The following is a 14,366-nucleotide window of genomic DNA, read 5'->3' as shown; positions in this document are numbered from 1 at the left end:
AAGTATTTCTTACCTTTTTGTGCAGTGATGATTCTGTCTCAATGAAAAATGTGTCTCACTTTTAAAAAGGGAGGAGAAAGGCTGGGCTCGGTGGCTCATGCCTGTAATCCCAGCACTTTGGGAAACCAAGGTGGGCAGATCACGAGGTCAGGTGATCATCCTGGCCAACATGATGAAACCCCATCTCTACTAAAAATACAGAAAAATTAGCTGGGCGTGGTTGCGCATGCCTGTAGTTCCAGCTACTCAGGAGGCTGAGGCAGGAGAATTGCCTGAACCCAGGAGGTGGAGATTGCAGTGAGGTGGGATCGTGCCACTGCACTCCAGCCTGGACAACAGTACGAGACTCTGTCTCAAAAAGAAAAAAGTGAGAAGAGAAATTAGAGGGTGGGCCTAATCTTATCTTGGTCTTTTTTTTTTTTTTTTTGGTTCTTTCAGTTTCTTCATTAATTCATGAGTACCCATGAAAACATAAGCTCATTAGGCACTGGCATTAAACTCAAGGCAAGACCTCTCTCCTGTCCAGCTAATGATGATCTTTTTCTGGCTTTTATTCTCCAAACAGCAAAAAGATTTCTTCTCTGTTCTACCTCTCAAAATCCCTCAAAAAAGTCAGTAGAAACTGAGGATCAATTACTGTTGTTGATACTTCAACAGGTTCCTTTAGAACTCAGTGGGTGGACCTGAAAACCCAGGAGAATCCGAGTGGCTGACCTTCCTGCTTGGCTTTCTTCTGTTTCTTCTGCAAGTTCTTCTTCCTCCCTGAATTTGCCAGGTCCTTTTTCCAAGAGATTGGGAGTCTCTCTTTAACACACACACACACACACACACACTTTCGCTCTCTCTCTCTCTCTCTCTCTCTCTCTCTCACTGTCTCTCTCTCTATATATATTAGAGACAGAGTCTCTCTCTGTCACCCAGGCTTCAGTGCAGTGGCACAATCATAGTTCTCTGCAGCCTCAAACTCCTAAGCCCAAGTGATCCTCCTGCCTCAGCCTCCTGAGTAGCTGGGACTACAAGAATGTACCACCATACCCTGCTGGGAGAGAGGAGCCCTCTAATTTTCTGGGGTAGGGTTGCATCAAACCTACCCTTAAGATAAACACAAATGCTCAGGGAATTTTCACTGATGTCAGATGATCTTCAAACAACATTTACACAAATCTGGTGTCCAGTGCAATAGAGAAGAATTCAAAACACTAAAAAAGATTTCCAAACATATCTATTTGCAGTTTACCAGGGCCCATGGTACTCTTGGGAAATAAACATGGGCCCATGAGTGCATTTTGATGCTTGGGGACAATGAGTAGAATATAGTGGCCAAGAGAGCCTGGCCTTTGGAGTCAGAGATTGATGTGGTCAGTTTTTGAACACTTACAGTGCCAGGTTGTCTCGTGGACCCAGGGAAGTGGTAAGCACAGACAGAGCTGTCCATCCCTTCCCTCATGTGATTTTAGTCTAGTGTGGAGACAGATCTGGCTTCCCATCAGTACTACTAAAAAAGCTGAGAAGTCATTTATGAGAAGTTTATTTTACTTATTAGAGCCCCTATTTCCTCATCTGTACAATGAAGACGATAAGACTACTTATGTCCCAAGGTCAGTGTGAGAATTTAGAGACTTGCTTGTAAAGCTTTCAGCACAGACAGCACACTTGGGGAGTGACAGGGGATCATTAATTCTCTGAACTGCTTTCCCAGTATGACCTAAGTGGAAGGTGTGGGTTAGTAGCTTCTGATTCCTGGTAGAGACACTTTGAGCTGTGACAGTCCTAGCCAGTGACCCTGGAGATAGTGGACACGAGAGGAGATAGTTCACACTGGTTGTGACTGTCAGGCACCTCTTCATGCTCTGTTAGCTCCAGACCCCACCCATTTTCAGATAGGTACTGACACTGCCCATTATGAAGCCAACCAGAACCAAGCAGTTCCCATTTTTCCTTCTGCCTGTTCCTTTTCTATGTGTGCCTTTTCTTCTTATTCTTCTTTATTTATCTATGTGTGTATTTACTTTTTTGGGGACAGAGTCTCTTTCGGTTGCCCAGGCTAGAGTGCAGTGGTATGATCTTGGCTCACCGCAGCCTCGGCCCCCGGGGTTCAAGTAATTCTGCCTATCTTGAATGCTATGTGTACTGTCCCTTGCTTTTTTAAAGCAACAAATATATGTAGCCCTAAATAATGTAGTTTTTACTGCTTGTTTCTGAGCCTCATAAAAATGGTACAGATTGAGTGCCCCTTATCCTAAAAGCCTGGGGCCAGAGGTTTTTGGATTTTGGATCTTTTTGGATTTCGGAATATTTGCATTGTACTTCCTGGTCAAGCATTCCAAATCCAAAAATCTCAAATCCAAAATGCTCCAATGAGCATTTCCTTTGAGTGTTGTGTCACCTCTCAAAAAGATTTGGAGCCTAGTATGGTGGCTCATGCCTGTAATCCCAGAACTTTGGGAGGCCAAGGTGGGTGGATCATGAGGTCAGGAGTTCAAAGCCAGCCTGGCCAAGATGGTAAAACCCTGTCTCTACTAAAAATACAAAAATTAGCTGGGTGCAGTGGCAGGCACCTGTAATCTCAGCTACTTGGGAGGCTGAGGCAGGAGAATCGCTTGAACCTGGGGGTTGGGGGGGTGGGGGCAAAGGTTGCAGTGAGTCAATATCATGCCACCACACTCCAGCCTGGGCAACACAGTGAGAGTCTGTCTCAAAAAAAATTTTGTATTTTTGTATGTGGGATGCTCAACCTGTATCATACTCTTTGAAGTATTTTGTGACTTGCCTTTTTCATTCAACATTATGCTTCCAAGACCCATCTATGGTGGGAAAACTGGGTGTTCATTCATTGCTATATAGCAATTCATTATGGGAAGGTTCCACTGGAGGATTTTAATAGAGTGATGAGTGATGAATATGGTCAAATATACATTATAGGAAGATTAGTCCGGGAAGTTTTAACACTCTTGAGTCTAAAACAAAAAAATCTGATGGTTCTTTTCTCTTTAATTCTGATACAACTACAATCCTCCTCTGCTGGGGTGTGTGTCCCTGATGAATACACACCAAATCTTTTATTTACCCACCATGCTTAACTGTCTACTATCCTTTGTATTATAAAAACAATAGGTGTGATAGCTTATGCCTGTATTCCCAACACTATGGGAGGGGAGGTGGGTGGATCACTTGAGGCCAGGAGTTCGAGATGAACCTGGCCAACATGGTGAAACCCTCTCTCTACTAAAAATACAGAAATTAGCTGCGTGTGGTGGCGCATGCCTATAGTCCCAGCTACTCAAGAGGCTGAGGCAGGAGAATTGCTTGAACCCAGGAGGCGTAGGTTGCAGTGAGCTGAGATCGTGTCATTGCACTTGAGCCTGAGCGACAAAGTGAGACTCTGTCTCAAAAAAATAAAATGAGACTGTCTCAAAAAGAAAGAAAAATTAAAAAAAAACACAATAGGTGTGCTAAGTATAAAATCATGATATTGTGTAGGCATTTTAAAATGTGCAGTAATTTCTCCCTTTCCCTCAGTGTTTTTCCATGCACCCTGCATTAATCAGAGAACATGAACTGTCAGCCATAGGGGTGTGTGTGTGTGTGTTTGTGTGTGTGTGTGTGTGTCTGTCTGTCTGTCTCTCTGTCTGTCTCTCTGTCTCTCTCTCGGACCCCCGCCCCAAGTGTGTTTTAGAGTTCTTATAAAATTAGAATTCTTCTCTTCCTTTGAAAAATGATAGGATCTTGTCCCATGAGGTCTAGTTGCCTGGAGTTTCTTGCCTAGAGCTTAAATAATCCTTGTGCGGGAGCATGGCTGGGCTCCTGCTTGACCACTTTTATTCATGCTACTTGTCAGTCTCCTTCAGGGCTCCTTAGGCTGTCCTTGAGTACCTTTGCTCTGGGGCAGTGAGGAAGCAAACTGGGATGAGACCCAGCCTTCATTCCTAGGTAAAATCCTTGCATATGAAATATGACCTAGTCTCTCACCATCATGGCAGGGTGGAAAATTTCTTGCATGCTCTCACTGAGGAGTTGGCTAGTTTCTGTCTGCCTTCTCCCCTGATTGAACTTTCAAGCCTCTGGAGGCAGGGAGCCAAATGCCTGGTCTTGGCCTCCCTGCTCCGCTGGGCAGATGTTCTAAGCTCTTGTGGTTTTCCTCTTGGGAGTTTCTCACTACTTTCCCTTTTTTCTCCCCCTCTTCTTAGCCTTGCATCATCAAGATTAAAAACTTTTTTGATGCAGAAGATTATTATCTTGTTTTGGAATTGTAAGTAGCAAACTTTTTAAAAATTTCTGTTCCCTTTCAAATGCTTATAAAGCCACCAAAGAACCTAATGTAGGCTTGCCTTTCTCATCTTGGGGGACCTCAATGTATGTATGTAGTAGTGGGGCCCACAAAGTCTGTGTATAGGGGGGTAATATTAATCCTGAAAACTCCAATGTTTCCAAAGGTAGGTGGTATGGGATTCCAGGCCCTGGATCTGTGACCTGGGCTTGAATTCCACCCTGCAGGTGACAAGCTGACCACCCATGGGTGAGTTTATTTCATCTCTCTGAGTCTCAATCTTCCTAGTGTTAACTGGGGATTATAATGTACCCCCACATGTAGAGTCCTTGTAAGAATTAAATGCTGGCTGGGTGCGGTGGCTCATGCCTGTAATCCCAGCACTTTGGGAGACCAAGGCGGGCAGATCATGTGGTCAGGAGTTCAACACCAGCCTGACCAACAGGGAGAAACCCCATCTCTACTAAAAATACAAAAATTAGCTGGGCATGGTGGTGCATGCCTGTAATCCCAGCTACTCCAGACGCTGAGGCAGGAGAATCGCTTGAATCCATGAGGCAGAGGTTGCAGTGAGCTGAGATCGTGCCACTGCACTCCAGCCTGGGCTACAGAGTAAGACTCTGTCTCAAAAAAAAAGAAAAAGAATTAAATGCTGTGAGGGATGGAAATCCCCCAGCAGAGCAGCACCTGGCACATGTGTGTACTCACCATGGGGTGATATTGTTGTAATTGGCTCACCATTAACTGTGGGTTTCCACATCCATGTATTCAACCAACCTTAGATAGAAAATACGTACAAAAATAAAATGGATGGTTGTGTCTGTACAGACATTTTTCTTATTATTTTCTAAACAGTACATTAGAACCACTATTTACATAACATTTACAATGTATTAGGTTTTGTAAGTAGTTTAGAGATTATATAAAGTATGCAGGGCTGGGCGCAGTCGCTCACGCCTGTAATCCTAGCACTTTGGGAAGCTGAGGTGGGCAATCACCTGAGGTCGGGAGTTTAAGACCAGCCTGCCAACATGGTAAAACCCCATCTCTTCCAAAAATACTAAAACTATCCAGGTGTGGTGGTGCACATCTGTGATCCTAGCTACTTGGGAGGCTGAAGCAGAATCACTTGAACCTAGGAGGCAGAGGTTGCAGTGAGCTGAGATTGTGCCACCGTACTCCAGCCTGGGCCACAGAGCGAGACTCCATCTCAAAAAATAAAAAAAATAAAGTATACAAGAGACAGCCTGGGTAATAATGTTGAAACCCCATCTCTATCAAAAAAAACAAACAAACATAAAAAATGAGCTGGGCATGGTGGCACACATCTGTAACCTGTTATTCAGGAGGCTGAAGTGGGAGGATCACCTGTGCTTGGGAAGTCGAGGCTGTAATGAGCCAAGATCATGCCACTGCACTCCACCCTGGGCAACGGGATTGACACTCTGTCTCCAAAAAAAAAAAAAAAGTATATGAGATGATATAAATAGATTATATGCAAATATAAGGGGCTTGAGGATCATGGATTTTGGTATCTGAGGGGGCTCCTGGAATCAATCTCCTATGGATACTGAGGAATGACTACTCTGAAATGTCTACCTGGGTAGGCCTTTCTACCCAGATCCTTTCAACCTAAGACCAGGTTGCATGGTGGCATCTGAGTATCTTTCTGTGTCTTGGTAGTTTATTTCAATGGTGATAATGTCTTGTGTTATTTGGTATAATCAGAATAACTTCCTGTCTCATTTCTGGAAGATGCCTGTCTTGATATCTGCTCCTGCATAAATGTTAAGTGTTTGTGGGAGCGGCTGTTGTGGGAGGCACAGAATGTTTTGCTTCTGGTTGGCAAATGGTATCTATGCATTGTGATCATTAAGACTGTATAGAAAACAGGCCAAATGTGGCGGCTCACAACTGTGATCCCAGCACTTTGGGAGGCTGAGGTGGGCGGCTCCCTTGAGGCTAAGTTTTCAAGACATGCCTGGCTAACATGGCAAAACCCCATCTCTAGTAAAAATATAAAACTTGGCCAGGTGTGGGGGACATGCCTTTAGTTCCAGCTCCTTGGATGGCTGAGGCACGAGAATCAGTTGAACCTGGGAGGTAGAGGTTGCAGTAAGCTGCAATGGACAGAGCAAGACTGTGTCAAAAAATATAAGAAAAAAGAAAATAGACTTCATGGTAAACAACAGCCCTGATCACAGCACTAGGAGAGCCTGGTTCGAGACGAGCCTGACCAACATGGAGAAATCCCATCTCTACTAAAAATACAAAATTAGCCGGGCATGATGGTGCATGCCTGTAATCCCAGCTACTTGGGAGGCTGAGGTAGGAAAATCACTTGAACCCAGGAGGTGGAGGTTGCGGTGAGCTGAGATATAGTAGCTGATATTTATTAAGCACTGATTGTAATCTAAGTAATGCTGTAAGTACTTTACATAGGTTGACTCCTTCTTCACAACAGTTCTGCAGATTACTTACAGGTTATAGGTGGGTTACTATGCTTAGTCCCACTTTAAAAGAAAGAGAAAATGCATCACAGATAGAATAACCTTGCCACACACCTGTGCCAGGAGCTTTTCCTACATCAGTTATTGCTTAACTTTTATAACAACCGTCAAGGTAGATTGTATCATCCCCATTTGTTAATGGTAGAAACAAGCTCAGCTATTAAGCAAGTTAAATAGCTTGCCCAAAGTCCAAAAGCTGGGAAGTGGTAGAGTTGGGGTTCAGATCCTGGTTGTCCGTTTGTAAATTTCTTTTTGCTCTTCTACATCAGTCTCAGAATCATCTGTGGTATGTGATAAAAATGCAAACTCCTGACTGGGCTTGATGGTTTACGCCTGTAATCCCAGCACTTTGAGAGGGCAAAGTGGGCAGATCACTTGAGGCCAGGAGTTTGAGACCAGCCTGGCCAACATGGCAAAACCTTGTCTCTACTGAAAAAAAAAAAAAAAAAAAAAATTAGCTGGGCGTGGTGGTGCATGCCTATAATCCCAGCTACTTGGGAGGCTAAGGCATGAGAGTCACTTGAACCTGGGAAGCAGAGGTTGCAGTAAGCCAAGATTGAACCACTGTACTCCAACCTGGGTGACATCCAGGCTCTGTCTCAAGAGAAATGCAGACTCCTGGGCCCCACTTCCAAGCTACTGAATCAGATTTTTTTTTTTTTTTTTTTTTTTTTGAGGCAGAGTCTCACTCCATCACCAGGCGCCAGGCTGGAGTGCAGGGGTGCGACCTCAGCTCACTGCAACTTCCGCCTCCTGGGTTCAGCAACTCTCCTGCCTCAGCCTCCCGAGTAGCTGGGACTACAGGCGCGCGCCATCATGTCCAGCTAATTTTTTTGTATTTTTAGTAGAGACGGAGTTTTACCATGTTGGCCAGGATGGTCTCGATCTCTTGACCTCATGATCTGCCGGCCTCGGCCTCCCAAAGTGCTGGGATTATAGGCGTGAGCCACAGTGCCCGGCCTGGATCAGATTTTTTAAAGTTCCCCAAGTGCCTCCAATGCCCACTTCTTTCATCATTACTTTCCAACTGGAACATCTGATTGTGAATAAGGCTTATTACCTCATTAGTTTTAAAAATGGAATAAAAGTGAATAAAAATGTCAACTGTTTGCTTGTCTTAATGAGTTTGTTTGTTTTATTATCTTCTGTCCAAGTGTGTTTCCCCCCAGGAATGAACTCCTTGCTTTGCCTGTGTTTCAGGATGGAAGGGGGTGAGCTGTTTGACAAAGTGGTAGGGAATAAACGCCTAAAAGAAGCTACCTGCAAGCTCTATTTTTACCAGATGCTCTTAGCGGTACAGGTAAGAAAAGCCTTCAGTTTTGACAGCTGAATTTCTTTTAGGTGAATTACTTCCAGAATTAGGCAGAAATCTACGGACCATGGATTAAAACTCAGAAGAGAATCTGTGTGTTTACTGTTCTCTTAGCAAAAACATCCTACTCCTTTCACTGAGATGAAAAAGCTCTCACTGGCCAGGCGTGGTGGCTCACGTGTGTAATCTCAGCACTTTGGAGGCAAGGCGGGTGGATTACGACATCAAGAGACCAACATGGTGAAACACTGTCTCTATTAAAAATACAGCAATTAGCTGGGCAAGGTGGTGCTTGCTTGTAATCCCAGCTACTTGGGAGGCTGAGGCAGGAGAATCGCTTGAACCTGGGAGGCGGAGGTTTTAGTGAGCCAAGATTGTGCCACTGCGATCCAGCCTGGGTCATATAGTGGGACCTCCATCTCTACAAAAAATAAAAATAGCCAGGCATGGTGGCATGCACCTGTGATCTTAGCCACTCTGGAGGCTGAGGTAGGAGAACGGCTTGAGCCTGGGAGGTTGAGGCTGCACTGAGCCGAAGTTATGCCATTGCACTCCAGCCAAGGTGACAGTGAGACTGTCTTTTTTTTTTGGAGACGGAGTCTCACTCCGTAGCCCAGACTGGAGTATGGTGGTGCGACTTCGGCTCACTACAACCTCCTCCTGGATTCAAGTGATTCTCCTGCCCCAGCCTACCCAGTAGCTGGGATTACAGGTGCTCGCCACCACACCAGGCTAATTTTATTTTTGTATTTTTAATAGAGATGGAGTTTCACCATGTTGTCCAGACTGGTCTCAAACTCCTGACCTCAAATGATCCGCCTACCTTGGGCTCCCAAAGTGCTGGGATTACAGGCGTGAGCCACCATGTCTGCCCACAAGCCTTTTAAAAATTTTTTTTATTTTAATTTTTGTAGGTACATAAAGGTGTATGTATTTATGGGGTACAACACAAGCCCTTTTTAATGGTGGCTGTTACCTACTCAGTGTATCTCTCCCTTACTGGTTTATTCTGTTTATTTACATTGAGTAACCAATAATAACATGAATTGAGTTTGTGGATATGTGAAAATTTTGTTTCCTGAAAAAATATGGCCACGCATGGTGGCTCACGCCTGTAATCCCAGCACTTTGGGAGGCTGAGGTGGGAAGGTCACCTGAGACCAAGAGTTCCAGACCAGCCTGGGCAACATTGTGAGACCCTGTCTCTACCAAAGAAAAGAAAGAAAAACAAATTAGCTGGTCAAAGTGGCATGCGCTGTGCCTATGGTCCTAGCCACTCATGAGGCTCAGGTAGGAGGATCACTTGAGCCCGGGAGGTCAAGGCTGTAGTGAGCTAAGATGGTGCCACTGTGCTTCAGCCTGGGGGACAGAGTGAGACCTTGTTTCAAGGAAAAAAAAAAAAAAGAAATATGGCATAGTACGTTGCTGTTTGTTCATTTTTATATGCTATTTCAGACAGAGTTTTCAAAGACAAAGTCTGCATTGAGGAATAGGTTAACTCATATAGAAACAGACAATTTACAAATACATGTTTGTACAGATTCCCTTTAAAAATATTCTTGGCCGGGTGCGGTGGCTCAAACCTGTAGTCCCAGCAATTTGGGAGGCCAAGGCAGGCAGATCACAAGGTCAAGAGATTGAGACCATCCTGGCCAACATAGTGAAACCCCGTCTCTACTAAAAAATACAAAAATTAGGTGGGCATGGTGGCATGCGCCTGTAGTCCCAGCTACTCCGGAAGCTGAGATAGAAGAATTGCTTGAACCTGGGAGGTGGAGATTGCAGTGAGCTGAGATCGTGCCATTGCACTCCAGCCTGGCGCCTGGCGACAGAGTGACACTCTGTCTCAAAAAAAAAATTTCTCAGGACTGTAATAACCAAATATATTATTTTGGTGAAATTTTTATGTTTATTTGGTATGTTCTCAAAACATTTTCTATTACCCATTTGAATTTTTATTGAAATTGACACCTGACACTTCCACCTTGTGAAGGGTTATTTATTTATTTTTGAGATGAGTTTCACACTGCTACCCAAGCTGTAGTGTAGTGGTTTGATCTTGGCTTACTGCAATCTCCGCCTCCTGGGTTCAAGCAATTCTCCTGCCTCAGCCTCCTGATTAGCTAGGACTACAGGCATGCACCACCATGCCCAGCTGATTTTTTTGTATTTTTGGTAGAGACAGGGTTTCACCATGTTGGCCAGAATGGTCTCGATCTCCTGACCTTGTGATCTGCCTGCCTTGGCCTCTCAAAGTGTTGGGATTACAGGCATGAGCCACTGTACCCGGCTGGGTTATTTATATCTTAAAGTGAAATGGAAGGTTGATTGTCCTAAGTACCTTTTTTCATTTCCCTGCTTTTTAAAGATCTTCTCAAACAAATTTGTAAACTTTACCCCAACAGTTTTCTATGATTTTGGAGAATATGGTTGTGTGTATCACGGCTTATGGTTTCAGCCAGTTGTGAGATGTGTGTGTTGGTAACTTTGATTCTACTTAAGTATCTACTGCATGAATCTGAGGGTCATGACTGCCTTTCTGTGTAGTACCTTCATGAAAACGGTATTATACATCGTGACTTAAAGCCAGAGAATGTTTTACTATCATCTCAAGAAGAGGACTGTCTTATAAAGGTAAGAAATTGGCATTCTGTATGTGGCTATTCCTGTAGATTCTTGTTTAGAAACTTTTAATTCCTCAAATAAAAAGGTGGGAGCATAAAAAGTTTGAGAATCTGACCTTTTCACTCTTATCAGTTGTTTTAGAGATCAGGTGATATTGCCCTTACCCAGATTTGAATTAGCATTTATTAAGCTCTGTTGTGTACAAGTGACCTTTGTGCTCAGAGGGAGAGGAAGGGTCTAAATGGACAAGTGGGCCAAGCACAGTGGCTTGCACCTATAATCCCAGCACTTTGGGAGGCTGAGGCAGGCAGATCTCTTGAGGTCAGGAGTTTGAGACCAGCCTGGCTAACATGGCAAAACCTCATTTCTACTAACATACAAAAATTTAGCTGGGCATGGTGGGGGGGGGGTGCCTGTAATTCCAGCTACTTGGGAGGCTGAGACATAAGAATCACTTGAACCTGGGAGGCAGAGGTTACAGTGAGCCAAGATTGCACCACTGCACTCCAGCCTGCACAAAAGAGCAAGACATTGTCTCAAAATAAGTGAATGAATGAATGAGTAATCACATACCCTGCCTTTCCCTGTTTCTCAAGCCTGGCATCACTTTAGAATCTCTTGTTAGGATTTATGACACCAAGCTTCACCTCAGAAGCTGAGAGTGGCATTCAGGTTTAAGAATGTGTGTCCAAGCTCCCCAGGTATTCCATAGTGGAGCCAAGTTTGAGACAATGGGGTCTGAGAATCACGTAGAACTAATAGAATCCTGAAGTGTCTGCGATAATGGTTATAAGCTTTTTGTAAGATTACAGAGGACATAGGTTAAGTTAAGTTGGAAAGCCTCAGTGTTGAGATTCCTAGGCTCAGGAATTTTAATTTAAACAAAATTAAATGTCTTAACTTGCAAAGACATGAATCTGTAGATTCCAGATTAATGGCAGGTGTGAGTTTTACAATAGAAACTAATCTAGCCTATGTGTCTTCTTGGACTGGCAAACTATATTACTCTTTTTATTTTATGACATAGTTCAACATTATTCCCTTTTGTACTGAATTTTAGATTACTGATTTTGGGCATTCCAAGATTTTGGGGGAGACCTCTCTCATGAGAACTTTATGTGGAACCCCCACGTACTTGGCCCCTGAAGTTCTTGTTTCTGTTGGAACTGCTGGGTATAACCGTGCTGTGGACTGCTGGAGTTTAGGAGTTATTCTTTTCATCTGGTAAGAAACATTTTCAGTGCTTCCCAGACCGGTAGGAGATGATTAGATGAAGTCACAAATGTGTCCTGCTTCATTGTCCAGGCTGGCTTGTAGTGGCTTGATCTTGGCTAACTGTAGCCTCTACCTCCTGGGTCAAGTGATCCTCCCACCTCAGCCTCTCGAGTAGCTGGGACTACAGGCGCACGCTACCATGCCCCGCTAATTTTTCTATTTTTTGTAGTGATGGGGTTTTGCTATGTTGCCCAGGCTGATCTTGAACTCCTGGGCTCAGGTGATCCTCCTGCCTCAGCCTCCCAAAGTGCTGGGATTACAAGCATGAGCCATTGTGCCCAGCCTAGCTCACTTTTTGATCACTGATTTAAATAAAAATCTGACTTTTCATTATGCTGAAAAAGAAACCTATATATCTAAATGTCACTGAGAATGCCACTTGATTTCTTTTCTTTTCTCTCTCTACCAATATTAAGCCTTAGCGGGTATCCACCTTTCTCTGAGCATAGGACTCAAGTGTCACTGAAGGATCAAATCACCAGTGGAAAATACAACTTCATTCCCGAAGTCTGGACAGAGGTCTCAGAGGAGGGTATGAATACGAAATGGTTAAGAATTTGTGGTAAGCTAAAATGTGTATGTGCTGTGGTGGGAGTTTCTTTCCAAATTCCTTGGTGTTTTTTCCTGTCAGTTCTGTTCTTATTTTATATTGTTAGTTTCACACCATTTGAGAGGCACTGGAAATTATTAAGAGCATGCGCTCAGGTCCTGGGTCTGCTACTACTTAGCCGTGTGGCCTTAGGCAAGTTATTTAACTCCAGTCTCCATTTTCTTTCTGTGTAAAGGGACCCTTAATAACCCCTGCTTTAAAGGGCTTTCGTGAGGGCTAAGTATAATGTACACAAGTGCCTGGTACCTGTTTTAGTGAGCAAAGTAAGTGCACTTGTAACTTTTTAATTACAAAGTTTCCTTTGAGTAAGTAAGCATATAAAAACTAGATGTCATTAGTTACCTTCTATTTTATAATTTATCCTGGCAACTTTAGTTCCCTGAAGAGGAAGTAGAAAATTAAATGTCAAATAATATAGATGTTTGTGTTAAATGTCAGAATATTTAAGGAACAATAGGGTTGCAATATACAAGCCAGCGTGCATTTGTTGCTTGCTGGAGTGTCAAGTTTTATTTCTGACAGGTCTGCAGTTCCAAGGAACCTCCCCCTGGCTGAGTAACTCTCACCCATCAATCTGTGAGTGTCAGGGAGAGTTTGCTGTGCATCCCAAGTATCTTAGAATTGCGTGGAAGTTCAGCTTTAATTCGTTTGACCTTGAGTGTAGCAGCAAGAGAGGGAACGGGCAGCTAAGAGCTCCTCAGTGACATCCCAGCAGCAGGAGACGGGGAGTATCATTATCATTCCTAGTCTTCTCACAGTACTCTGAATACAGAGAGTCAGGAAGATTAAGGGGCCCTGTCTGCTGACTCTGTGATGATCTCAGACCCTCTCTGTTCTTTCTGGATAGTGGCCTGTTAATTCTGGCATACTATGATATTGCTGACTTAATATATTTATCCTTTTTGCTGTGATTTGCGCAATTGTTGTTTTAGCTCTGGACCTTGTCAAGAAGTTGTTGGTGGTGGATCCAAAGGCACGTTTTACGACAGAAGAAGCCTTAAGACACCCATGGCTTCAGGTGGGTGTGGAACAGTTCCTGCTAGCATAAAATACCTGGGAACCCTGCTACCTGAAAGACATGAGGCAGGGGACAGAAACATGTTTGCTTTGTTGGGTCTGTTTAATTTAATTATTTTAGATGTATTGGGGGTATCTTACATGATGGGTTACAACCTGTTTTTTTTTTTTTTGAGACGGGGTCTTATTTTGTCACTCAGGCTGGAATGCAGTGGGGTGATCTCAGCTCACTGCAACCTCCACCTCCCCAGTTCAAGCGATTCTCATGCCTCAGCCTCCCCAGTAGTTGGGATTACAGGTGTGCGCCACCACATCCATCTAATTTTTGTATTTTTTTTAGAGGTGAGGGTTTGCCATGTTGGCCAGGCTGCAACCTTTTTGATGTTACTCATGGCTGTTGGATGTACAGCTCACTTTATGTTCTGTTCTGGTTCCACTTGGCTGTCCCGAGTTCCCAGTTTGGCCACTGTTCCTTTGAGGGCTTGTTCTGGCTCCACCCCCAGCCATGTACACCACTCCCCATAGGTGGGATGCATTCCAGCTGTCTTCAGCCTTAAATCAGGGAAGCTGGGGGAGGTGGAGGGCAGCCTCCCTGGGGAGAATCCAGCTATTTCTCACGCCCAAATGACTGGGTATAAAGGGTCCCACTGCTTGTTCATTGAGGTGAGTAAACATGCCCTTAGTGAAGGCTGTCATTTGCACGTTTTGTCTGTATTGTCGCTGTGTTCCTGCTAGGGGTTGGGGCTGCCA

At 44.1% G+C, this 14,366-nt stretch overlaps 1 protein-coding gene across 6 annotated transcripts in view; it reads left to right on the top strand.

Moving 5' to 3' along the window:
- CHEK2 (checkpoint kinase 2) overlaps nucleotides 1–14,366 on the top strand; it is a 50,636-nt gene that overhangs the window by 30,311 nt on the left and 5,959 nt on the right. For 3 of the 6 annotated variants that reach the window (XM_032256737.1, XM_032256736.1, XM_032256735.1), the window contains 6 exons: nucleotides 4,188–4,249; nucleotides 7,978–8,077; nucleotides 10,637–10,723; nucleotides 11,775–11,938; nucleotides 12,406–12,551; nucleotides 13,532–13,617. In XM_032256737.1, coding sequence (XP_032112628.1) covers nucleotides 4,188–4,249; nucleotides 7,978–8,077; nucleotides 10,637–10,723; nucleotides 11,775–11,938; nucleotides 12,406–12,551; nucleotides 13,532–13,617 — 645 coding nt within the window. The remainder of the gene's footprint in view (nucleotides 1–4,187; nucleotides 4,250–7,977; nucleotides 8,078–10,636; nucleotides 10,724–11,774; nucleotides 11,939–12,405; nucleotides 12,552–13,531; nucleotides 13,618–14,366) is intronic. The other 3 variants (XM_032256738.1, XM_032256739.1, XM_032256740.1) reach the window with 2 other exon arrangements.

The sequence above is a fragment of the Sapajus apella genome, unplaced genomic scaffold (assembly GCF_009761245.1).
Source record: "Sapajus apella isolate SASKATOON/1434 unplaced genomic scaffold, GSC_monkey_1.0 scaffold95, whole genome shotgun sequence".
Classification (NCBI taxonomy): Eukaryota; Metazoa; Chordata; class Mammalia; order Primates; family Cebidae; genus Sapajus; species Sapajus apella.
The sequence above is the reverse complement of the archived record's forward strand: the minus strand, read 5'-3'. Positions and strand labels throughout refer to the sequence as shown.